Genomic DNA, 25,025 nt, shown 5'->3' on the forward strand with positions numbered 1-25,025 from the left:
ATAGATGGGTGTAACCTGCTGAGCCCCAACCGTGTTGTTTTTCTCAACTTCATCCTGTTTACCTCAAGAGGTTTTTCACACTGAAACCCTTTGATGTTCCTATCTATAAAAATAAAATGCAGGCTCTTATTCTTCGTTAGATCCAGTCTCCACCAGAGCTGGATCATTCCCTTGTGTCCCCACTTTTCACTAATAATTGAGTCTTGTCTTATTTCTATAATTTCTAATTAATTTTCTCAATCTGGCTCACCACCTGTGTCATTAACTGTTTCACCCCCTGTGCTGGCCACAGGTGGACAACAAGTGTTCTATGGTTTTCATGTTAGATCTCTTTTGCATTCTTAAGTTAATTCCCAAGTATTAATTTTTTTGAGGTCATTGTTAATGGTATGATTTTCCTGATTTCTTCCTCAGCTGAATCACTGCTGGAGTATAGAAAATCTATTGATTTTTGGGTGCTACTTTGCTGAACTCATTTATAAGCTCTAGAAGTCTGTTGGAGTTTTTGAGTCATCTAGATGTAGATTCATATTATTCACAAACAGAGATAGTTTGATTTCTTCTTTCCTTGTTCATATCCCTTTGATTCCCTTTTCTTTCTGATCACTCTGGCTGATGTTTCAGGGACTATATTGGTAGGGGCCCAAGAATGAACAACCTCGTCTTTTACCTGATTTTAGAGGAAATACTTTTAGTTTTTCTCCATTTAGGATGATGTTGGCTTTGGGTTTTTCAGAAATGACCTATTATTTATTGAGGTAAATTCCTTTAATCCTTACTTTCTCCAAAAATTTTAACATGCTTGGGTACTGGATTTTGTAAAAGGCCTTTTCTGCAGCTATTGAGATGATCATGTGATTTTTCTCTTTAATTCTGTTTAAGTAGTGAATTATACTTATTCATTTGTACATATTGAACCAACCTTGCATCCCTGTAACGAAACCCACTTGATCATGGTGTTTAATCTTTTTGATGTGTTTTTAAATACAATTTGATAATATTTTATTAAGAATTTTTGCAACTATGTTCATAAGGAATATTGGTCTATAGTTTCCTTGATGAGTCTTTGGTTTTGGAATTATGGTTATACTGGCTTCAAAGAATATATTTGGGAGTGTTGCCTGTCTTTTGATTTCATGAATAATTTGAGAAAGACTGGTGTTATTTCTGTGAATGTCTGGTAGAACTCAGCTGAGAATGCATCAGGTCCTGGACTTTGCTTTTAGGGGAGTTTAATTGCTATTTTGATTTCATTACTTGATATTGATCTGTTTAGGTTTTCAATATCTACCTGATTAGGTTTGGGAAGGTTATATGTGTATAGAAATTTGTGAATGACTTCCAGAGTTTCCAGTTTATTGGAGTAAAATTTTCAAAGTAGATAATTCTCTGGATTTCAGAAGGATCTGTGGTGAGATCTCCTTTTTCTTTTTTTTTTTTTTTTTTCTTCTGTGTTCTTGTCAATTTACTTCTCACTTTTTTTTTTTTTTTTTTGGTTAGTTTGCTAAGGTTTTGTCAATCAATTTGTCAATTCTTTGTCACATTGATCCTGTACATTGTTTTCCTATTCTCAAACTCATTGATTTCAGCTCCGATCTTATTTATTTCCTGTCTTCTACTGGTTTAGGCATTAGTCTGTTCTTTTTCTAAGGCCTTGAGGTGGAGCATAAGATTATTTATCTAATTAGAAATAATCTTTCTAATTTTTTCATGTAAGTACTTAGTGCTATAAATTTTCCTCTCAGAACCATTTCAAGCTATCCTGCAGATTTAGATATTGTATCTTTGTTCTCATTTCTTTCTAAGAATTTCTTGATTCCTAATCTCATTTCTTCTTTGGTCCATTCTTCATTTAAGAGAATATCGTTCAATCTCCATGTGTTTATGTGGTTTCTACTATTTTTCTTGTTGTTGATTTCTAACTTCATCCCATTATGATCTTCAAACAATCTTCTAATGATTCATTTAATTTGCTCTCCTGTTTTCTTAGATATGCTTCTTTTTGTTTACTTTTAGTGGTTGCTTTGTAACTAAAATCTGCAACTTTAATTTATCTGAGTTATTTTGAAGCAGTAATGTATCCCTTCATGTTTCATGCCTCACAACTGACCTGTCATACTTCCTCCTTTACCCTTTCCTCTTACTTCATATTCTACACCATACTTTATCATGTAAAATTTTTGCAAACACATCCTCTTATCTGCATCCTCTGTCCTTTTTGTGATTATTTTAATATCTTTTCTCTCTTCCCATGTTTTCAACTCTAACTTAAATGTTAGCATTTTTCTTGTTTTTGAGTGTTAGTTTACAAAAAGATATAAAAGGTAATATTTTATATCTATCTGCTTTGTATAATTCTGTGTTCTTTTTCCCTTAGTGCAGATCTGAGCTTCTTTTTGTTAAAAACTCTTTCAATCTGCATGGTATTCTTTAGTGTTTATTTTATTGAAGTTTTACTATGAATTCTTGAGTTTCATTTTTCTTCTGGTTGCTTTCAAGGATTTTCTCTTACCTTGCCTTGACCACAAGTTGCCTAGGTGTCACTCTTTTAAAAATTATGGTTTGTTTTTGTTTTTGTTTCTTTAAGTTCTTAGGAATCCATGAAAGTTGTTTGCATTAAATTTGGTAAGTTTTTGGACATTATTTCTTTAAAAATGTTTTGTTTCATTCTGTGGCTCTAATCATATGCATAATAAACTGCTATTTTACATGTCCCCAGGGGAATCTATTCATTTTCAAAGTTTTCTTATCTCCCTGCTCATCATATTGGATAATTTCTATCACTCCATATTCACATTCACTGACTCTTACTTTGCTATAGTCAATTTGCTGATGAACTCATCTGATATCTTTTTCATTTTTATGCTGTAATTTTATTTTCTATCATTTTTACTTGTTCCTTTATGTAGTTTCAGTGTTTCTGTTGATATTTCCTATTTATTCACTTGCTCAAACCATTTGTTTTAATTAGGTAAGTATTTTTATAAGAGCTTCTTTAAAGTTTCCATCTGCTAAGGTGAACCATGGTGTCATCTTAGATGCAATTTATATTGATGGTTTTCTTTTTCTTCACTATGGATTCCTTTATCTTTGTATGTCATGTTTTTTTCCTTGTTTTGAAAATTGAATCCTGTCACTTATAACCTGTTGCAAATTTTAAGTTCTGTGATATTCCTCAAATTAGTATAGGTTCTTGTTTTAGCAGTTTTAACTTGAGCTTGTGTAGGTTTGATTTTATTCTGTTCTCAATATTGATTTAGAGAAACCCCGGTGTTTTATAAGGACCTTGGAAAGACCCCAGCAGACAAACTCTATCTCTGATATGCATGTTGTAGACCTTAGCTTTAGGCTTTGTTGGGTACATATAGGGGAGTTGTTACTCTACGTCATGGTCCTTTCTCCTTAAGTCTCTTGAATATCACAGCAGGATTACAGGAGTTTAAAGAAGGCAGGACAGGAACACAGACGGCCCCAACAGGGCTTTTCTCTAACTCTGCTCAACCTAGAGGGTCTCTGTTTGCTTTCAGTGCCCTAGAAGTTGCTATCTTGTATACCTGGAGTGGTTTTACTTTGCACTTACTCCTCATCTTTCAGCCTTAGACTGGAGGAGTCCCACACACGTGTGTCTGAGACCATTCTTCTTTAATGACCTACCAGACACGATCTAGTAGGTTTGGCTGCCTTGATTTACAATCTCTAAAATCTACAATCTTCATCTGCCTATTGTCTATTTTCTGAAATCAGAAGCTTCCTATCTTTGACCACTATTAACATTCCATACAATAAGTGTTTATGTCTGGTACTATTTGTTCCATCGTGGCCGAGGGAGAACTAATTGATTCTTGGTTATGATGACAATGATTAAGAACATTGATTTTGAATCCAAACAGAAATGGATTTCTTCATGTTCTTGGGTGTTTGCTTGTTTGTTTTTTAGTTTCCTGAAGCCTGTTTCCTTATTTATAAATTGGAAATAAGGCTTACTAAGTAGGGTTATTATAAGAAACAACAGTGTGTAGTACATGCTCTGTAAATATTAGCTGCTGCTACTGCTACTACTACTTAATGTTCCTTAGTAAAATTATTTTCAAAAATTTTAATTTTAGAAGATATTAAAATTTAATCTTATTCTATATATTAGAATGAAGTTTTGTAGGGTTCAGATATCTATAAATTGGATTCATGTTTATGATCTTAATTATTTGAGAAAATATATTTCTGTTTAGAAAGCATTTCTTAAAGAACTTAAAGAATTCTCTATGGAAACATAAAGAGCTCAATAATATGAAAAGAAATGAATTTCCACATGGTGCATTTCAACATGAAGCATTAGCTAAAAGCTACACAATATTATTGAAAATGGAAGAGATGGAAGCTTTCAAGCCTTTTTAGTGGTTGTTAGTTTTTAATTATCTGTGCAGGAGGAGAGACTTGGGTAAAGAATGGTCAGATAGTGACAACATAATTTATTTGCAACTTTGGAGTGTGTTCATCATTGGAGAAGATTTACCATCTTGATAATGTTTGGTTTGTGTTAACATTGAGTGCTGCCCCACCACCAGAACAACTGTTCATTATCAGTGGGGAATATGCATTGCAAGAAGTATATGAGCTCTAGGAAAGTCAACTTGAGATTTATAATTTAAAATGATTCACATGTGGATAATTTTGAGAATCGACTACATTGAGAATATTCTACCTTATTAAAAGTGTGACTCCTTAATTATTTGATTCCCTAAGTAATGGCAAATAAAAAAACTGGAGCAGAATTATATTATTTATAATTATCAGATATAAGAAATGCCATTAATTGAAGGGCCATTGTGGGCTACAGAATAGAAACATTAACTCACACAGGTACTCCCAGATGTATGTAAAAATCACTGTTGTATTTCAGACAAGGAACCCGAGAACCAGAGTTTGAAGCTCTTTAGGCTAGGCAGGTGGGAAGCGATGAGGTATAGTTATGAACACAGGCCTATTTGACTACACAGTCCCTGTGTTTTCTATTCTATTTCTATTTTTGAGTCAAATTTCACTTACCATAGAAATTTTCTTCTTCTGGCCTTTTCCCAATAATGCTATCTCGGAGTTGACGTAGTTTTTCCTGAATGAGGATAGAGGACATAGAATATAGAACCAGGACATAGAAGTCAATGGTTAAGATTTTTTCATGGATCAAGATGAAAACATTGGCTACTATTACCAAAACCATCACTACTCTTTGGTATTAATGCACTACTTAGGATGTTCCAATCACCATCCTTCGTACTTTTCATGTATTTTCTTAAACTTAATTCTGAACACTTTATGAAGTGGTTGTAAACTATCCTCATTCCACTTCACAGACGTAGAGTATAAGATACAGAGATGTTCAGTAACTTTCCCAGATCAAACAGTAATAAGTAGTGGAGTCAGGATTGTAACCAGATTCTAATGTCTTTGGGAGCTGTTTTCCCACCCTAATGTGTTTGGGGTCTACTACATTGGCTGTTTGGTGTCTGTTATGGTTTGGATATTAGGTGTCCCCCAAAAGGTCCTGTGTTAATACAGGACTGTTCAGAGGCAAAATGATTGGAATGTGAGAATTGTGACTTACTCCATCCAAATTTAAAGGGACTGACTGGGTGGTGACTGTAGGCAGGTGGGATATTTCTAGAGGAGGTGGGTCACTGGTGGCATGCCCTGGAATGCTGCATCTTCCTGTGACCCATTCTCTCTTTATGCCCTCATGGGTTTCCCTGAAGGCCTAGAAATTATTTCCATTGCTCTACATATCTTCCCCTCTCTGGAACCATGTTCTTCAGGTCATGATATGATGAGGAATGAGAAAAGCAAAAGGCAAGGCTTTCCCCTTCTGCATCATCCCATCTCCACTGCCATGGATCTTACAAGGGTTTTCATTATTCTGAAAACTCTTCTACTATTAGTTCTATTTGAGTTGTTTTCAATAAAAAATATAACTTCACTGTTACCTCTGATGAATTCATCCAAAGGATACAAATGACTACTTTTGCAACTCGAAGAGAATATTAAAAACTATGTCAAAAAGAGAGGGTGTGTGTTGGAGAACAGGGAAAGTGTTCTTTTTTATTTTTTTGCTGTTTAGACTTTTGTTGAGATCCCTATATTGAGTAATAATTCCTCTAACAGTCACTAAGTTTCAGATTGTTATGAAAAGTAGTCTTAGTATCATTTACAGATTAAACAAAAATACATTTTTTTTCATAGACACTCATGTTTATTATCCCATTATCCCTCCAGGTCAAATGAGTCAGATTGGTTTCCATGTAGAGAGTATGGTTCACCTTAAATTCTTCTCAAAATAAGACTGGATATAAACATGCGGACAAAATATAAGCAACCAGGAGTTTAGTAAAACAACTAGTGAAATCATTTCCAAGAAGTGGGATTACTCTAAATTGAAATCTTTATTAAGGGTTGAGGAGATAAAGTATGCTTGACTTACTTCAGCAAAATCTGTAAAATGTAGCACTGCTAGGAAAATGTTTAATAGGTTTGTATTTATGCACATTTTGCCTCATTTCAGGATAAGAGAGATGATGATGATGATATTGGCAAGGGTAGAGAAGCAGTGTTGTAATTCTGATCAAGAGCAATGAACAGTTTCAGAACTCTGCAAAGGGTGTCGTTTAGCATTTGCTTGGCAAAATAACTCTCTTTGCTTAGCATTGCAAAATCTGGACAAGGTCCAGCAATCGTCTCACCACCAGAAGCGCCCTGAAGAGATAGGTGGTTTCTGACAAGGTGCCATCTCAGATATATTTGGAAAGTCCCTTTGCCTACACTGTCTCTTGCCTCTATGCCATATTGTTTGAAATTTCAGCATTGTGACTCATTTTTCTATTGTTTTAAAAGTGTACTCTTAAGCATTGTCTTTAAAAGAAAAATTATCTCCTGGTAAATGTAGCATATTAAGGTATCATTATTTGTATTTTGGTCTAAATTACCTTATTAAGCATGTTTAATCAAATAACTACCTGAGAAGTGGGTTCTGAAGCAGTAAGTTTTCCTATGATGACAAGAAAAAATGTTATAATATTTTGGGAGTGGGAAGGACTGTGAGAAAGATAGAATATTGCCTTGACATCCTTCATTGAGAGCTAAACATGATATATTTTGTTTTCAAAACGTCATCTCAGAGACACCTCCTCCAGTCCTCTTAGGATATGAATTGTATTTATAGAAGACATGGTTATCTCAAGTTAATATTCTTGGACTTTCTCTATAAACCCTGCCTGGTATATACATTTTTTTATCGACTCTTTGCAAAAAGTAAGGAGAAAGAAAAATAAAACATTACATTTAGGGCTATTCCTTGACGTGATTTCAGTAATTTTCTTAAGCCTGGTTTATGTTGCACTCTTTGGAATACAAAGCACGTGTTTGTGTAAAGATACTTCACCTTAGTTTCAGCAATTAGATTCCAAAAATCATGAACTGTAGTACAGACAAGCATTACAAGCTCATTTGCCATTCAGTTTGATACATTGGGTTCCAGTACTGAGTTCATATAAATAAACTAGTAAATATGAAATCTAGATATTATTTTCAAGTTTTTAATTGGTTGTTTGAAACATAATTAAATTGTTAGTTAAAAACAAAAGAACAGTTACCTGTATTTCTTGGGAAGATTAAACATTTACAAAGAATTAGGAACTCCACAAGTGAGAGAATATTACAGAAAGGATTGGAGTCAGTATTACCTGCTGAATTATTTCCAAGTCACTCTTTTCCATCTGCCAGTGCTTAAATTTCTCCAGGGCCTCATCCACAGATATTTTCCCTTTCTTGACTTTCTCCTGCAGGAGAATGAGTTCTTCCTGTCCAGAGGCCAGATAGCCCCTTGCAGTAGAAAAGACTGGACTCTCCATTCGAGCTTTGTCTACAAAATGAGGGGAGGGTGTTTTAATGATCAGTCAACATAGGGAAAATGGGGACCAAAAAAAAAAATCTCCTAAAATTAGTCATTGGAATTTCTCTTTCTTAACCATGTATGAGTAGTTACAGAATAAAACAGTACAAACCAGTGCATTTTTTCCCCTAAGAATGGTGGTTCCTTGCATCTAGGTAAAAAAGAATGTGTTTCATCACTGAAAAACATAAATGCACAAGAGAGAGAGACGGAAAAAATAAAAACAGTAACAAAAATTCTGTGTTATTTGTAGGACGTGTCATTTTCTTGTTCTACCAAAAATGAGCCATAAAGACCCAGAAAAACTAAACATATAAAAAATGAGTAATGAGGCTAAATCAATAATAAAATGTCTCCCAACAAAACAGAGTCCAGAGTCCAGAACTTGATGGCTTCCTGCTGAAGTCTGCCTACCTTCAAGGAAGAATTAGTATCAATTCTTCTTAAATCATTTCAAAAAATTTGAAAAATGATGAATTCTTCCAAACTCATTCTATAAGCCCATCATTACCCTTTTACCAATAGGAGTAAGGACACATGCAAAAAAGAAAACTATTAACCAATATTCCTGACGGACACAGATCCAGAAATTCTTAACAAAATCATAGCAATTCAGACCCCATTCTTCTGATATTAGGTGTCCCCCAGCTTATGTGTGAGACAATGCAAGAAACATTAGAGGTTAAATAATTGGGTTACCATACCTTAACCTAATCATTCAATTAATCCACTGACAGGGATTAACTGTAGGCAGGTAGGGTGTGGCTGGAGGACATGGATCATGAGAGGCATGCCTTTGGGGTATATATTTTGTCCCTAGTGTGGATAATTCTCTCTCTCTACTTCTTTTTTTTTTTTTTTTTTTTTTTTTCTATATCATAGTCTTCTTTTATTTCTGTGTGAAAACTTAAATTCACCCTCAATCAATGATGGGACGATGGAAGGGAAGATCTATTTACAACTTAAAGTTTGGTTCACTTGTAATAGTAAACAACATCTGAACCTAATGCTCGGTAATTCAACTGATTGTTGAACTTTAGCTGAAATGGATCTTTCTGAAAGAGTAACATCAGCTTTAAAAAAAATACAATTTGTTTGGAAAAGTTATAGGTTAACATACAAATTAAACAGATAGTGCAGAAAGTTCTCACATCCCCCCTCATGGCCCAATTTATTTTTTTAAGAACATGTTACTTTAGTGTGGTAACTTTGTTAAAATGATGGAACAAACATTGCTATATTATTATTAATTATAGTCCAGAGTTTGCATTGATTTACCTTACTTAGTCTGTTGGGCATTGACAAATGCATATTGTCACTTATCACTCTTAGAAAATAGTTTCCCTGCCTCAACATTGTCTTAGTTTCATTTTTGAATCCCTTTTCCAGAATCTCTGTCACGGTGGATTTTTGCTCTCTGTAGTTTTCTTTCCAGAATTTCATATAGTTGGAATCCTGCACTTTTGTAGGTTGACAGCTCAATAATTTTTATCAGTAAATAATATTCCAATTGACAACATTCTATTCACACAATTAAAGTGTGTTGGTGAATTGACTTATTGAAAGATGTTTGGGGTATTTCAGTTTGGCCAACTATGAATAATGCTGCCATGATCATGCCTGTGCATGTTTTTGAGTGTACATAATTTCTTAATTTAATTGCATAAATACCTATGATTATGATCACTTGCTTGAATGATAAGGTTGTGTTTTCCTTTCTAAGAATTTGGTAGGATTCACCAGTGAAAACATTTGGGCCTACTGCTTTCTTTTTTGAAGTTATTAAGGATTCAATTTCCTTCAGAGGTACAGAAATATTCAATTATCTTTCACCATGGGTAAATTTTTATAATTTCTGCCATCAACAGAATTGCTCCCACTTATTTCAAGCTTTCAAATTTGTGGGCAGAAAGTTATCCAAAGTATTCCCTCGTCATCCTTCTAATGTCCACATACTCAGTAGTAGTAGCTCCTCTTACATTTACAGTATTGGTCCATTGTGGTGTTTCCCTTTTCTTTGTGTTTAGCCTGGCTACACATTTACCAATTCAAATGATTTGAAAAAACTCAATTTTCACTCTTTTCCTCTATTGATTTCCTTATTTCCATTACATTGATTTGTGCAATCATGATTAATTTTTGTTTCCTTCTTTTTTTTTTTTTTTTTTTTTATTTATTTTTTTTTACGTTTACATAGGGTAATGATGTTTATTATATTTTTCCCCTCCCCCCCACCCCTCCCACCCCTCCCACCCCTCTTTTCCCTCTACACAGTCCTTCTTTCCTTCATTCTTACTGCTCTCCTTAGCCTAACTCTAAACCTAACCCTAAACCTAATGCTAGCCCCTCCCACCCCCCATTATATGTCCTCATCCGCTTATCAGCGAGATCATTCGTCCTTTAGTTTTTTGAGATTGGCTTATCTCACTTAGCATGATATTCTCCAATTTCGACCATTTGCCTACAAATGCCATAATTTTATCATTCTTCATTGCGGAGTAATATTCCATTGTATAAATATGCCACAGTTTCTTTATCCATTCATCAACTGAAGGACATCTAGGTTGGTTCCACAATCTGGCTATGGTGAATTGAGCAGCAATGAACATTGATGTGGCTGTATCTCTGTAGTATGCTGATTTTAAGTCCTTTGGGTATAGGCCAAGGAGTGGGATAGCTGGGTCAAATGGTGTTTCCATTCCAAGCTTTCTGAGGAATCTCCACACTGCTTTCCAGAGTGGTTGCACTAATTTGCAACCCCACCAGCAATGTATGAGTGTTCCTTTTTCACCACATCCTCGCCAACACCTATTGTTGCTTGTATTCTTGATAATCGCCATTCTAATTGGGGTGAGATGAAATCTTAGGGTAGTTTTGATTTGCATTTCCCTTATTACTAGGGATGTTGAACATTTTTTCATATATCTGGTGATTACTTGTACATCTTCTTCTGTGAAGTGTCTGTTCATTTCCTTAGCCCATTTGTTGATTGGATTATTTGTATTCTTCGTGTAGAGTTTTTTGAGTTCTTTATAGATTCTGGAAATTAGCGCTCTATCTGAGGTATGGTTGGCAAAGATACTCTCCCACTCTGTAGGCTCTCTCTTCACATTTCTGATAGTTTCCTTTGCTGAGAGAAAACTTTTTAGTTTGAATCTATCCCAGTTGTTGATTCTTGCTTTTATTTCTTGTGCTATGGGAGTCCTGTTAAGGAAATCTGATCCTGAGCCAACAAGTTGAAGATTTGGACCTACTTTTTCTTCTATAAGATGCAGGGTCTCTGGTCTGATTCCGAGGTCCTTGATCCATTTTGAGTTGAGTTTTGTGTAGGGTGAGAGATAGGGGTTTAGTTTCATTCTATTGCATATAGTTTTCCAGTTTTCCCAGCACCATTTGTTGAAGAGGCTATCTTTTCTCCATTGCATATTGTTGGAACCTTTGTCTAGTATGAGAAAATTGTATTTATTTGGGTTTGTGTCCATGTCCTCTATTCTGTACCATTGATCTACCTGTCTATTTTGGTACCAATACCATGCCGTTTTTGTTACTATTGCTTTGTAGTAGAGTTGAAGATCTGGTATTGCAATACCCCCTGCTTCGCTCTTGCTACTGAGGATTGCTTTAGCTATTCTAGGTTTTTTATTCTTCCAGATGAATTTCATAATTGCTTGCTCTATTTCTGCGAGGTACATCATTGGGATTTTAATTGGAATTGCATTGAATCTGTATAGAACTTTAGGTAGTATAGCCATTTTGACGATATTAATTCTGCCTATCCAGGAACATGGGAGATCTTTCCATCTTCTAAGGTTTTCTTGAATTTCTTTCTTTAGTGTTCTGTAGTTCTCATTGTAGAGGTCTTTCACCTCTTTTGTGAGATTGATTCCCAAGTATTTTATTTTTTTCGATGCTATTGTGAATGGAGTAGTTTTCCTAATTTCTCTTTCTGAAGATTCATCACTTATGTATAAAAATGCATTGGATTTATGAGCATTGATCTTGTAACCTGCTACTTTACTGAATTCACTTATGAGTTCTAAAAGTTTTCTGGTGGAATTTCCAGGTTCCTCTAAATATATAATCATGTCATCAGCGAACAGGGATAGTTTGAGTTCTTCTTTTCCTATTCGTATCCCTTTAATTTCTTTGGTTTGTCTGATTGCTCTGGCTAGAGTCTCAAGGACGATGTTGAATAGAAGCGGTGAAAGAGGGCATCCCTGCCTTGTTCCAGTTTTTAGGGGGAACGCTTTCAGTTTTTCACCATTTAGAATGATATTAGCCATGGGCTTAGCGTAGATGGCCTTTATAATGTTTAGGAATGTTCCCATTACCCCAATTTTTTCTAGTGTTTTGAGCATGAAGGGATGCTGTATTTTATCAAATGCTTTTTCTGCATCTATTGAAATAATCATGTGATTCTTAACTTTAAGTCTGTTGATATGGTGAATGACATTTATTGATTTCCGAATGTTGAACCAACCTTGCATCCCTGGGATAAAACCCACTTGATCGTGGTGCACTATCTTTTTAATATATATTTGTATGCGATTTGCTAAAATTTTGTTGAGAATTTTTGCATCGATGTTCATTAAGGATATTGGTCTGAAATTTTCTTTCCTTGATGTGTCTCTGTCTGGTTTAGGTATCAGGGTGATATTGGCTTCATAGAACGAGTTTGGTAGGGTTCCCTCCTCTTCTATTTCATGGAATAGTTTGAGGAGTATTGGAATGAGCTCTTCTTTAAAGGTTTTATAGAACTCGGCTGAGAACCCATCTGGTCCTGGACTTTTCTTTGTTGGTAGGCTTTTGATGACCTCTTCTATTTCATTGCTTGAAATTGGTTTATTTAAGTTGTGTATGTCCTCCTCGTTCAGTTTAGGTAGTTCATATGTCTCTAGAAATTTGTTGATGTCTTCAAGGTTTTCTGTTTTGTTGGAGTATAGATTTTCGAAATAGCTTCTAATTATGTTTTGTATTTCACTCGTGTCTGTTGTGATGTTTCCTTGTTCATTCCGAATTTTAGTAATTTGAGTTTTCTCCCTCTTTCTCTTTGTTAGTGTGGCTAAGGGTTTATCAATTTTATTTATTTTTTCAAAGAACCAACTATTTATTTTATTAATTTTTCCGATTGTTTCTTTTGTTTCGATTTCGTTGATTTCGGCTCTGAGTTTAACTATTTCCTGTCTTCTACTACTTTTGGTATTGGTCTGCTCTTCTTTTTCTAGTGCTTTGAGCTGTAGTGTTAACTCGTTTATTTGTTGATTTCTACTTCTTTTTTTGAATGCACCCCATGAAATAAATCTTCCTCTAAGTACTGCTTTCATAGTGTCCCAGAGATTTTGATATGATGTGTCTTTGTTCTCGTTTACTTCTAAGAATTTTTTAATTTCCCTCCTGATGTCTTCTGTTATCCATTCATCATATAATAGTGTATTATTTAGTCTCCAGGTATTGGAGAAGTTTCTGTTTTTTATTCTGTCATTTATTTCTAATTTCAATCCATTATGATCTGATAGAGTACAAGGTAGTATCTCTATCTTCTTGTATTTACTAACAGTAGCTTTGTGGCATAAAATATGGTCTATTTTAGAGAAGGATCCATGAGCTGCTGAGAAGAAAGTGTATTCGTTCTTTGTTGGATGGTATATTCTATATATGTCCGTTAAGTCTAAATTGCTGATTGTGTTGTTGAGATCTATAGTTTCTTTATTCAATTTTTGTTTGGACGATCTATCCAGTGGTGAGAGAGGTGTGTTAAAATCGCCTAGTATTATTGTGTTGTGGTCTATTTGAATTCTGTAATTGAGAAGGATTTGTTTGACGTACGTGGATGAGCCAATGTTCGGGGCATAGATATTTATGATTGTTATGTCTTGCTGATTTATGCTTCCCTTAAGCAGCATGTAGTGTCCTTCTTTATCCCTTCTGACTAGTTTTGGTTTGAAGTCCACATTATCTGAGATGAGGATGGATACTCCAGCTTTTTTGCTGTGTCCGTGTGCATGGTATGTTTTTCCCCATTCTTTCACCTTTAGTCTATGGGTGTCTCTTTCTATGAGATGTGTCTCTTGCAGGCAGCATATTGTTGGATTTTTCTTTTTAATCCAATCTGCCAGTCTGTGTCTTTTGATTGATGAATTCAGGCCATTAACATTCAGGGTTATTATTGTGATATGATTTGTATTCCCAGTCAATTGACTCATATTTGTTTTTGACATGATTCGGTTTCTCCTTTATTTGGCTATTCCTTTAGGCTAGCGCCTCCTGTTGCTGATTTGCATCGTTGTTTTTCATCTCTTCCTCATGGAATATTTTGCTGAGAATGTTCTGTAATGCTGGCTTTCTTTTTGCAAATTCCTTTAGCTTTTGTTTATCATGGAAGGATCTTATTTCATCGTCAAATTTGAAGGTAAGTTTTGCTGGGTATAAGATTCTTGGTTGGCATCCATTTTCTTTCAGGGCTTGGTATATGTTGTTCCAGGCCCTTCTAGCTTTTAGGGTCTGGATTGAAAAATCTGCTGATATTCTTATTGGTTTCCCTCTGAATGTAATTTGATTCTTTTCTCTCGCGGCCTTTAAAATTCTGTCTTTATTTTGTATGTTAGGTATTTTCATAATAATGTGCCTTGGTGTGGGTCTGTTGTAATTTTGTATGTTTGGAGTTCTATAAGCCTCTTGTACTTGGTTTTCCATTTCGTTCTTCAGATTTGGGAAATTTTCTGTTATTATTTCATTGAATAGATTGTTCATTCCTTTGGTTTGTTTCTCTAAGCCTTCCTCAATCCCAATAATTCTCAAATTTGGCCTTTTCATGATATCCCATAGTTCTTGGAGATTCTGTTCATGATTTCTTACCATCTTCTCTGTTTGTTCCACTTTGTTTTCAAGGTTAAGTATTTTGTCTTCAATGTCTGAGGTTCTGTCTTCCAGGTGTTCTATCCTATTGGTTATGCTTTCTATGGAGTTTTTAACTTGGTTTATTGTTTCCTTCATTTCAAGGATTTCAGTTTGGTTTTTTTTCAGTATCTCTAACTCTTTATTGAAATGATCTCTTGCTTCCCGTATTTGGTCTTTTAACTGTTGATTGGTGCGATCATTTAATGCCTGCATTTGCTCTTTCATCTCCTCCTTCAATGCCTGCATTTGCTCTTTCATCTCCTCATTAGCTTCCCTGATCGTTTTAATTACGTACATTCTGAACTCCCTTTCTGACATTTCTTCTGCTCTGCTGTCATTGGGTTTTATTGATGTAGTATCTAGGTTTGTTTGGGACATTTTCTTCCCTTGTTTTCTCATAATGGTCAGTTGTCAGTGGGACCCTGAGATATTGCAGTTTTCCACTATTGGCTTATAGTGTCCCAGTAGATTTCCAGTGTATCACCTCCCAGCCTTCAGTAGCCTGATGTCTTGGAGGAATCTGATAAAGCAACTCATTCGAAGAATACTGCCCCTAGCCCCCTACTGGTTCCACGTTTTGGAACTGGCTCTGTGCGGAAATGCTCTCACTGTGGGCCTGCACCGTGCAGCTGGCCGTGTGGGAAGAGCCCACTGCCGGAGTGTGGAAGACTACCTTGGGAAGACTCAAGCTGCCCTGCCCGGCTCTGCTAAGCCACCTCTATCTGGGCCTGCCACCCGGGCTGAGCTTTACCCAGTGGGCAGACTCACCCGTGGCTCCACTTCAGTTCGAGTCTCTCAATGCCTCCCCTTCTTAACTCCTGGGTTGTGGAGCGACCGGAGGTGCAGTCTCCCTCTAGGCCGCCATCTTGGATCGCCCCGTGAAGAGAGCCCGCAGCCGGAGTGGGCAGAGCCGCCTGAAGAGGTCTCTGGCTGCCCTGCCCTTATCCCTGAGGCTGACTGCAGATCGAGGCTCTCCGCTGGTTCTTTGCAGGAGTACACTGCACTGCAGGGGCTCCGGGACTCGGAGCGTGCTCTGTTCAGACAGGCTCTCACTAGCGGGCCAGTTCCGTTCCGAGAACCTGGAGAAGCTGGCTGTGTGGGCGGGGCCCACCGCCGGAGTGCGCAGGACTGCCTGTGGATGACTCTAGCTGCCCTGCCCGGCTCCGATAAGCCACCTCTATCTGGGCCTGCCACCCGGGCCGAGCTTTACCCAGTGGGCAGACTCACCCGTGGCTCCACTTCAGTCCGAGTCTCTCAATGCCTCCCCTTCTTAACTCCTGGGTTCTGGAGCGACCAGGGGTGCAGTCTCCCTCTAGGCCGCCATCTTGGATCGCCCCGTGAAGAGAGCCCGCAGCCGGAGTGGGCAGTGCCGCCTGAAGAGGTCTCCGGCTGCCCTGCCCTTATCCCTGAGGCTGACTGCAGATCGAGGCTCTCCGCTGGTTCTTTGCAGGAGTACCTCTCTCTCTCTACTTCTGATTGCCATATCCCCAGCTACTTTCCTCTCCCACACTCTTACACCATGATTTTCTGCCTCACCTCGAACCCCAAGGAATAGAACCAGCTGTCTGTGAACTGAGACCTCTGAAACTGTAAGCCCCAAAATAAACGTTTTTTCCTCTAAAATTGTTTGTTTGGTCACACCAGGAAAAAAAAAAAAAACAAACCTGACTAAAACACCAACAGTTTATCAAAAGTATCATTCAGCATATTCCAATGGGATTTATCCCAGGGATGTACATATACTCCATCAACAAAATGCAGGACAAAAATCAGAATTTCAACAGATATAAAAAAAAAGCATCTGATACAATTCCACATCCTTTCATGATGAAAACTGAACAATTTAGGCATTGAAGGATTGTACCTAAATATAATAAAGACTACATACAATCAACTCATAACCAACCTCATTCTGAACAGGGAAAAACTGAATGCCTTTCCTCTAATATCTGGAATAAGACAAGAATGTTCACTGTCTGCTCTTATTCAACATTGTTCTAGAAGTCTTAGCCAGAGCAATTAGCCAAGAGAAAGAATTAAAAGGTGTTCAGATAAGAAGGAAGGAATGAAGGAAGTCAAATTATCCTCATTTTTAGATGAGATGGTTCTATGTATTGAAAAACCTAAAGACTCCACCAAAAGACTACTAGAACTGATAAATTCAGAAAAATTGTAGGATGCTGATCAGCATATAGAAATCAGTAGCTTTTTTATATATACAGATTTTTCAGGTTACTAAGAAGTAAATTTTGAAAGCTATAAAATCATAATAGCCATACAAAGTAAAATACCTAGAAATAAATTTAACCAGGGAAATTAAAGACCTCTACAATGGAAATTACAAAACTCTAATAAAAAACAAATTAAAGAGAACACACAAAAAAGGGAAAGACTTCCCATGCTCCTGGATTGGAAAAATTAATATTATAGAATGTTCAGACTAACCAGAACAATTCACAGATTAAATGCAATCACCATCAGAATACCAAAGACATTCTTCACAAAGCTAGGAAAAAAGTCCTAAAATTCATAGGAAGCACAAAAGATATCAAAGAACCAAAGCCATTCTGACCAAAAAGAGCTAAGTTGGTTGGTCTCACACTAGTTGGTTTCAATACATACTGCTAAGTTATACTAATCAAAACACAGAGAGACCAATGTAACAGAGTAGAGTGCCAGAAATAACCTCATATATTTAGAGCCAACTGCTTCTTCACAAAGGTGCTAAAAATATACATTGAAGAAAGGATAGCCTCTACAATAAATGATTCTGGAAAAACTGGATATACACATACAGAAGATTGAAACTTACTCCTTCTCACCTGATAAAAAAGAAACTCAAAATGAATTGAATACCTGAATGAAAGACATGAGACTATGAAACTACCAGAAGAAAACATAGAGGGAATGCTTTAAGATATTGGTATAGGTAGCAAATTTTTTGGATAAATAACAAAAGAAAAACTAACAAATGGAACTATGTCAAACTAAGAAATTTCTGCACATCAAAGGAAACACTCAATAAAGAGACAATCCACAGTTGGGAAATTCTTTCCAAACTATTTATCAAAGAACTAATATTGAGAATATAAAAATAATTTAAAAAACTAAATAACAAAAACCAAATATTCCAATTAAAACCGCCAAACCATATGAATGGGTACTTTTCAAAAGAAGAAACACAACGACTAACAAATGCATGAAAAATGCCCAACTTCATTAGCTTTCAGGGAAATGGCAAGTCAAAACCACAATGAGATAACATCTCATCCCAGCTAGACTATTATAAAAAAAATTAAAATTAAGAATGCTGGCAAAGAAGGAAAGCGCAGTCAACATTTTGCTCCTTGCCCTCTAAGGTCAGCCAGGACCCAGAGAATGATGGGACCCCTCTCAGGGCCCTGCAACTCTGCTGGGTCACCCAATCTGCTGAGGGAGATTGAGAGGACCCTAAAGAACAGGAGGTTAACCAGTCATTCTGCAAAGAGGAGGGTCATAGGAGAGGGAAATGCCCCTCATGCTTCCAAGAGAAGCCATGTATGGCCAGCAGACCCTGACCCTGGCAGGTGGCACCACTGGCAGAGGAAAGCTAAAGAGGGCAGGAGGCTTCAAACATGTCCCCAAGAGTGATTTCTGAGGAATCTCAGCAGACTCTTAAGAGTAGAAAGGAACAAGGTCAGTTTTGACCAACTTGGTCTTAAACACCTGGCTGGAGAGTATAGTCTGAGCATAGTACTACATGTAAAAGGAAAAACAATGTTCTTTTTTTTTTTTTTAATGTAACTTAAGAGATGTGCACTATGTCAGTTCCACTAAAAGTAAGTAGGTTATAGAGGAAGGGATCTTATGTGGGAGTGCCTAATAATAATGAGCATAAAGGACTCTAGAGTTGCAAGTTTGTCCTCAGTTAATGAGTCTGATCTCAGAGATCTACAAATCTTCCCAACCTATGATATTGGTAAATTTGATCTGTTTTCCACTGATATGGTTATGAGTTACTGTTTTTATAGACTGACTGCAATATTAGTTGCTTTTGTGCTAGTTGTTTACAAAAAAGTAATGCTTTGCTTGTCTTGTTTATTGTTGGTTTAGAATGATCCCTGCTCTATGAATGCCTTGTTCAGTCACCTGCCGTCTGCCACTGTGGACCTCTGGACTGCTCTGATACTGAACACCCTTAACGGTCCACGTTCCACCTGATAAAGAACAAGGACTTTGTGTCACTTCTCCCAACTTCGCCCTCTTTTAGCAGGAAGCAGCTTGGAGATGTCATTGCCCATTTTTCCATAGAAATGGAATACAGAAATTGACAGCGGGGAAATGTAACAGTGGCCCACTTTATGCTTTGACTACAGCCTTTGCTGCTATGCCCCTGCAACAGATTTTTAAAAAGGGCATTTTTCTTTCTCTTCCTCTCTCCCTGCTCCTCCCTAATCTTTCCCTCTCCCTAATCTCAGGGGAGACAGGATTACCTTTCTTCCCCATTCTAGGCAGATTTATATGTCCTTGAGTACACACTCACCATAGGAAAGAAGTAATCCAGACTTTGGGGATGGTACTAGAGGATCTCAGAAATGACTATCTCCCAAATTAACGAGTGAATTACAACTCCAACAGAGGACATGTGGAATAAGAGTCCCCCGTGTTTCTCCTTTGCTAGCAAAGCAATAAATCTTCTTTCTCCCTTTTCTCGAAAAATAATAAAGAAATAAATAAATAGAATAAAATGCTGGCAACAGTGTGGAAAAAAGGGAACCCTTATACACTGTTGGTGTGAATGTAAATTATTACATCCATTATGGTGGTTCCTTAAATAATACAAAATAGAACTACCATATGATATTGCTATCCCACTTCTGGGTACCCACTAAAAGGAAATTATATCAGCACACCAAAGAGACACCTGTATGCCTATTTATTATTGCACTTTTCACAATAGCTAAGATATTGAATCAACGTAGATGCACATTAACGGATGAATGGAAAAGAAACTGTGTGACTACACATACTACACACACACATACACACAGTATGGACTATTAGTCAGATATTAATAATGAATAACCTATCATTTGCTGCAAAATGATTTGAACTGGAGGTTATTATGTTAAGTGAAATAAGCCAGACACAGAAGGACAATTACCACATATTCTCTCACGTGAATGTTTAAAAAAGTTGACTGGAATACATAATATGGATTATTAGAGGCCGAGAAGGGTGGTGGAAAGGGAACAGTGGGAGATTGGATAATGGATGCTAAAAAAGAAGCAATAAGTTCTAGTGTTCCACAGAACCATGGAAGGACTACAGTCCACAATGGCCTATCATATGGATATATATATATACACATATATATATACACACATATATACATATATATATATCATATGTATATATACACATATATGTATGATATGAACAAGTAAGTGAGATAAGACTGAAGGTTCCAAACAAAAGAGTAGTAATAAAATGGAAACATGAATAAGTACCTGGATTTTGTTAGTACATATTATATATACATACTGTAACTCATAAATTTGTTCAGTAAAAAAATAAATTCTAGAGAGGTATTCAAGATGGTGGACCAGAGGGTGGCTGCATTTCATGTTGCTCCAGGACTCAGGATTCAAGAAGAGGAGATATTGAGAGACTTGGGACCTTCTCAAAGCCGCCGGGTGAGTCTCCCCCGTTGGGGAGGCACCCCGGATGGGATGGTAGTCCCGGAACACAGGGAACTTTGTGAAGTAGAGTTACCCAACGAGACATCCCTGCCTGCCACTGGAGCAGTGAACTCGGACAACTGGGAGCATCATAGAGGAGGCCGCTCAGCACGACGCTTGGACTCGGAGCAACCCACTGGAGCTCTGGGCGGCTGCCCAGAGGAAGAGGTGCCTGGTGAGCTGTTTTGACTCAGAGTGACTGCTCCTGAACACCAGGGGGCTGCCCGGAGGAGGAGGAGGAGCACGGCATGTCGCTTGGTCTCAGAGCGACTGCTCTTGAACACGGCGGGGGGTGTGTGGGGTACCCGGAGGAGGAGGAGGAGTGCGGCGGGTCTCTTGGACTCAGAGTGGCGGCTACAGAGCTCTGTGCGGCTTCCTGGAGAGGGGACATGTGGCGGGTTCTTGGACTCAGAGTGACTGCACCAGGGCTAAGGGCAGCTGTCAGGAGGAGGAGGTGAGTAGTGAGTTGCTTGGACTCTGAGCGACTGCACCAGAACTCTGGGAGGCTGCCGGGAGGAGGAAGAGGCGTGCGGTTGGTTGCTGGGGCTTGGAGCGACTGTACGGGGCTCCAGGTGGCTGCTCAGAGGATAGGCCGCACAGCCAGGTGATTAGGTGCAGAGCAGGGTCCCAGGACATAGGCAGCTTCTTGGTGGAAGAGCCGCACAGAGACAAGCTGAAGGGTGGAGCGAAGGTTCCAGGACTGCGGGCAGCTTCTCTGAGGAGAGGCAGCCTAAGGAGACTTGTCTTCGAAGGACGAGGCTCCCAGGCCCAGGAGATAGGTCTGGGCCCCTGGGAACATTGCAGAGGAAGGCTGCCCAGTCCAGGCGGTAGTTGTGGATTGAGGGGAACCTGTAGGAGGGGAACTGACCAGCAAGACCTCCCCACCGGGTGAGTCTTCCCCGCCGGGTGAGGTTTTCCCACAAGGAGGGTAAAACTAGATACACAGGCACAAACAGGCCTTGCTTCAGCCCGCAGCCTGGTTCCCCTTTGGATGACTATTGGTCAACAAGTGGAGGCACCTCTGCCCACTAGCAGGGAATATACCCCACCTGAAGGCCACCATCCCTAGAGAGGCAGCTTCCTTGTGGAGCACCACATTATCAACTTCCTCCAAGACTTCAGGCTACTGAAGGATAAGAGGGGATATACTAGAAGTCTTCAGGGACATTATAAGTCAGTAGAGGAAATCTGCAATATCTCAGCAATCCACTGATACCTGAACAATATGAGAAAACAAGGGAAGAAAATGCCCCAAACAAACCTAGATGTTACATCAATAAAATCCAAAGACACCATGGCAGAAGAAATGACAGAAAGGGAGTTCAGAGTGTACTTAATTAAAATGATCAGGGAAGCAAACGATGAGATGAAAGAGCAAATGCAGGCATTAAATGATGAGATGAAAGAGCAAATGCAGACATTGAATGATCGCACCAATGACAGTTAAAAGAGCAAATACAGGAAGCAAAAGATCATTTCAATAAAGAGTTAGAGATATTGAAAAAAACCAAACAGAAATCCTTGAAATGAAGGAAACAATAAACCAAATTAAGAACTCCATAGGAAGCATAACCAATAGGATAGAACACTGGAAGACAGAACCTCAGATATTGAAGACAAAATACTTAACCTTGAAAACAAAGTTCACCAAACAGAGAAGATGGTAAGAAATCATGAACAGAATCTCCAAGAACTATGGGATATCATGAAAAGGTCAAATTTGAGAATTATTGGGATTGAGGAAGGCTTAGAGAAACAAACCAAAGGAATGAACAATCTATTCAATGAAATAATATCAGAAAATTTCCCAAATCTGAAGAATGAAATGGAAAATCAAGTTCAAGAGGCTTATAGGACTCCAAATACACAAAATTAAAACAGACCCACACCAAGGCACATTATAATGAAAATACGAACATACAAAATAAAGACAGAATTTTAAAGACTGTGAGAGAAAAGAACCAAATTACATTCAGGGGGAAACCAATACAGATATCAGCATATTTTTCAATCCAGACTCTAAAAGCTAGAAGGACCTGGAACAACATTTTTCAAGCCCTGAAAGAAAATGGATGCCAACCAAGAATCTTATACCCAGCAAAACTTACCTTCAAATTTGACGATGAAATAAATTTCTTCCATGATAAACAAAAGTTAAAAGAATTTACAAAAAGAAAGCTGGCATTACAGAACATTCTCAGCAAAATATTCCATGAGGAAGAGGTGAAAAACAAAGAAGCAAATCAGCAAAGGGAGGAACTATCTTAAAGGAATTGTCAAATAAAGGAGGAACCAAATCGTGTCAAAAAAATAAATAAATTAAACAAATGAGCCAAATGACCAGGAGTACAAATCACATCTCAATAATAACCCTGAATTTTAATGGCCTTAACTCATCAGTCAAAAGACATAGACTGGCAGATTGGATTAAAAAGAAAGATTCAACAATATGTTGCCTGCAAGAGACTCACCTCATAGAAAGAGATACCCATAGACTAAAGGTAAAAGGATGGGGAAAAACATACCATGCACATGGACACAGCAAAAAAGCTGGGATATCCATCCTCATTTCAGATAATGTGGACTTCAAGCCAATGTTAGTCAGAAGGGATAAAGAAGGACATTTCATACTGCTTAAGGGAAGCATAAATCAGCAAGACATAACAATCATAAATATCTATGCCCCAAACAGTGGCTCATCCATGTATGTCAAACAAATCCTTCTCAATTTCAGAAACCAAATAGACCATAACACAATAATACTAGGTGATTTTAACACACCTCTCTCACCACTGGACAGATCTTCCAAACAAAAATTGAACAAAGAAACCATAGATCTCAATAACACAATTGATAATTTAGACTTAACCGACATTTATATAATATTCCATTCAAAGAGGAGCGAATACACTTTCTTCTCAGCAGCACATGGATTCTTCTCTAAAATAGACCATATATTATTCCACAAAGCTAATGTTAGCAAATACAAGAAGGTAGAGACACTACCTTGTATTCTATCAGATCATAATGGATTGAAATTAGAAATAAATGAAAGAGTAAAAAACAGAAACTACTCCAACACCTAGAGATTAAACAATATGCTATTATATGATGTATGGATAACAGAAGATATTAGGCAGGAAATTAAAAAAATTCTCAGAGGTAAATGAGAACAAAGAAACATATCAAAATCTCTGGGGCACTATGAAAGCAGTACTCAGACGAAAATTTATTTCATGGAGCGCATTCAATAAAAGAAATAAAACTCAACAAATAAACGACCTAACACTACAGCTCAAAGCCCTAGAAAAAGAACAACAGACAAATACCAAAAGTAGTAGAAGACAGGAAATAGTTAAACTCAGAGCTGAAATCAAAGAAATTGAAACAAAAGAAACAATACAAAAAATTGACAAAATAAATAGTTGGTTCTTTGAAAACATAAACAAAATTGATAATCCCTTAGCCACACTAACAAAGAGAAAATGAGAGAAAACCCAAATCACTAAAATTCAGAATGAACAAGTAAATATCACAACAGACATGATTGAAATACAAAACATAATTAGAAGCTATTTCGAAAATCTGTACTTCAACAAAACAGAAAATTTTGAAGACATCAACAGGTTTCTAGAGACATATGAATTGCCTAAACTGAACGAGGAGGACATACACAATTTAAATAGACCAATTTCAAGTAATGAAATAGAAGAAGTCATCAAAAGCCTACCAACACAGAAAAGTCCAGGACCAGATGGGTTCTCAGCAGAGTTCTACAAAACCTTTAAAGAAGAGCTCATTCCAATACTTCTCAAAGTATTCCATAAAATAGAAGAGGAGGGAATCCTCCCAAACTCATTCTATGAAGCCAATATTACCCTGATACCTAAACCAGACAGAGACACATAGAGGAAAGAAAATTTCAGACCAATATCCTTAATGAACATCGACGCAAAAATTCTCAACAAAATTTTAGCAAATCGCATACAAAAACATATTAAAAAGATAGTGCACCATGATCAAGTGGGTTTCATCCCAGGGATGCAAGGTTGGTTCAACATCAGGAAATCAATAAATGTAATTCACCATATCAATAGACTTAAAGTCAAGAATCACATGATTATTTCAATAGATGCAGAAAAAGCATTTGATAAAATACAGCACCCCTTTATGCTCAAAACCCTAGAAAAAATAGGGATAGTGAGAACATTCCTTAACATTGTAAAGGCCATCTACGCTAAGCCCATGGCTAATATCATTCTAAATGGTGAAAAACTGAAAGCTTTCCCTCTAAAAACTGGAACAAGGCAGGGATGCCCCCTTTCACCACTTCTATTCAATATTGTCCTTGAAACTCTAGCCAGAGCAATTAGACAGACCAAAGAAATTAAAGGGATACGAATAGGAAAAGAAGAACTCAAACTATCCCTATTTGCTGATGATATGATTATATACTTATAGGAACCAGGAAA

At 37.3% G+C, this 25,025-nt stretch overlaps 1 protein-coding gene and 1 long non-coding RNA gene across 2 annotated transcripts in view; one reads left to right on the top strand and one right to left on the bottom strand.

Moving 5' to 3' along the window:
• LOC124995052 (uncharacterized) overlaps nucleotides 1-25,025 on the top strand; it is a 63,967-nt gene that overhangs the window by 21,353 nt on the left and 17,589 nt on the right. The window lies entirely within an intron of this gene.
• The window catches only part of Bank1 (B cell scaffold protein with ankyrin repeats 1), a 282,791-nt gene that overhangs the window by 12,342 nt on the left and 245,424 nt on the right, over nucleotides 1-25,025 (bottom strand). The window contains exons 11-12 of the mRNA XM_047567484.1: nucleotides 7,728-7,906; nucleotides 5,044-5,107 (exon numbers count right to left, since the gene is read on the bottom strand). Of these exons, the coding sequence (XP_047423440.1) occupies nucleotides 5,044-5,107; nucleotides 7,728-7,906 (243 nt within the window). The remainder of the gene's footprint in view (nucleotides 1-5,043; nucleotides 5,108-7,727; nucleotides 7,907-25,025) is intronic.

This window comes from Sciurus carolinensis, chromosome 10 (assembly GCF_902686445.1).
Source record: "Sciurus carolinensis chromosome 10, mSciCar1.2, whole genome shotgun sequence".
Lineage (NCBI taxonomy): Eukaryota > Metazoa > Chordata > Mammalia > Rodentia > Sciuridae > Sciurus > Sciurus carolinensis.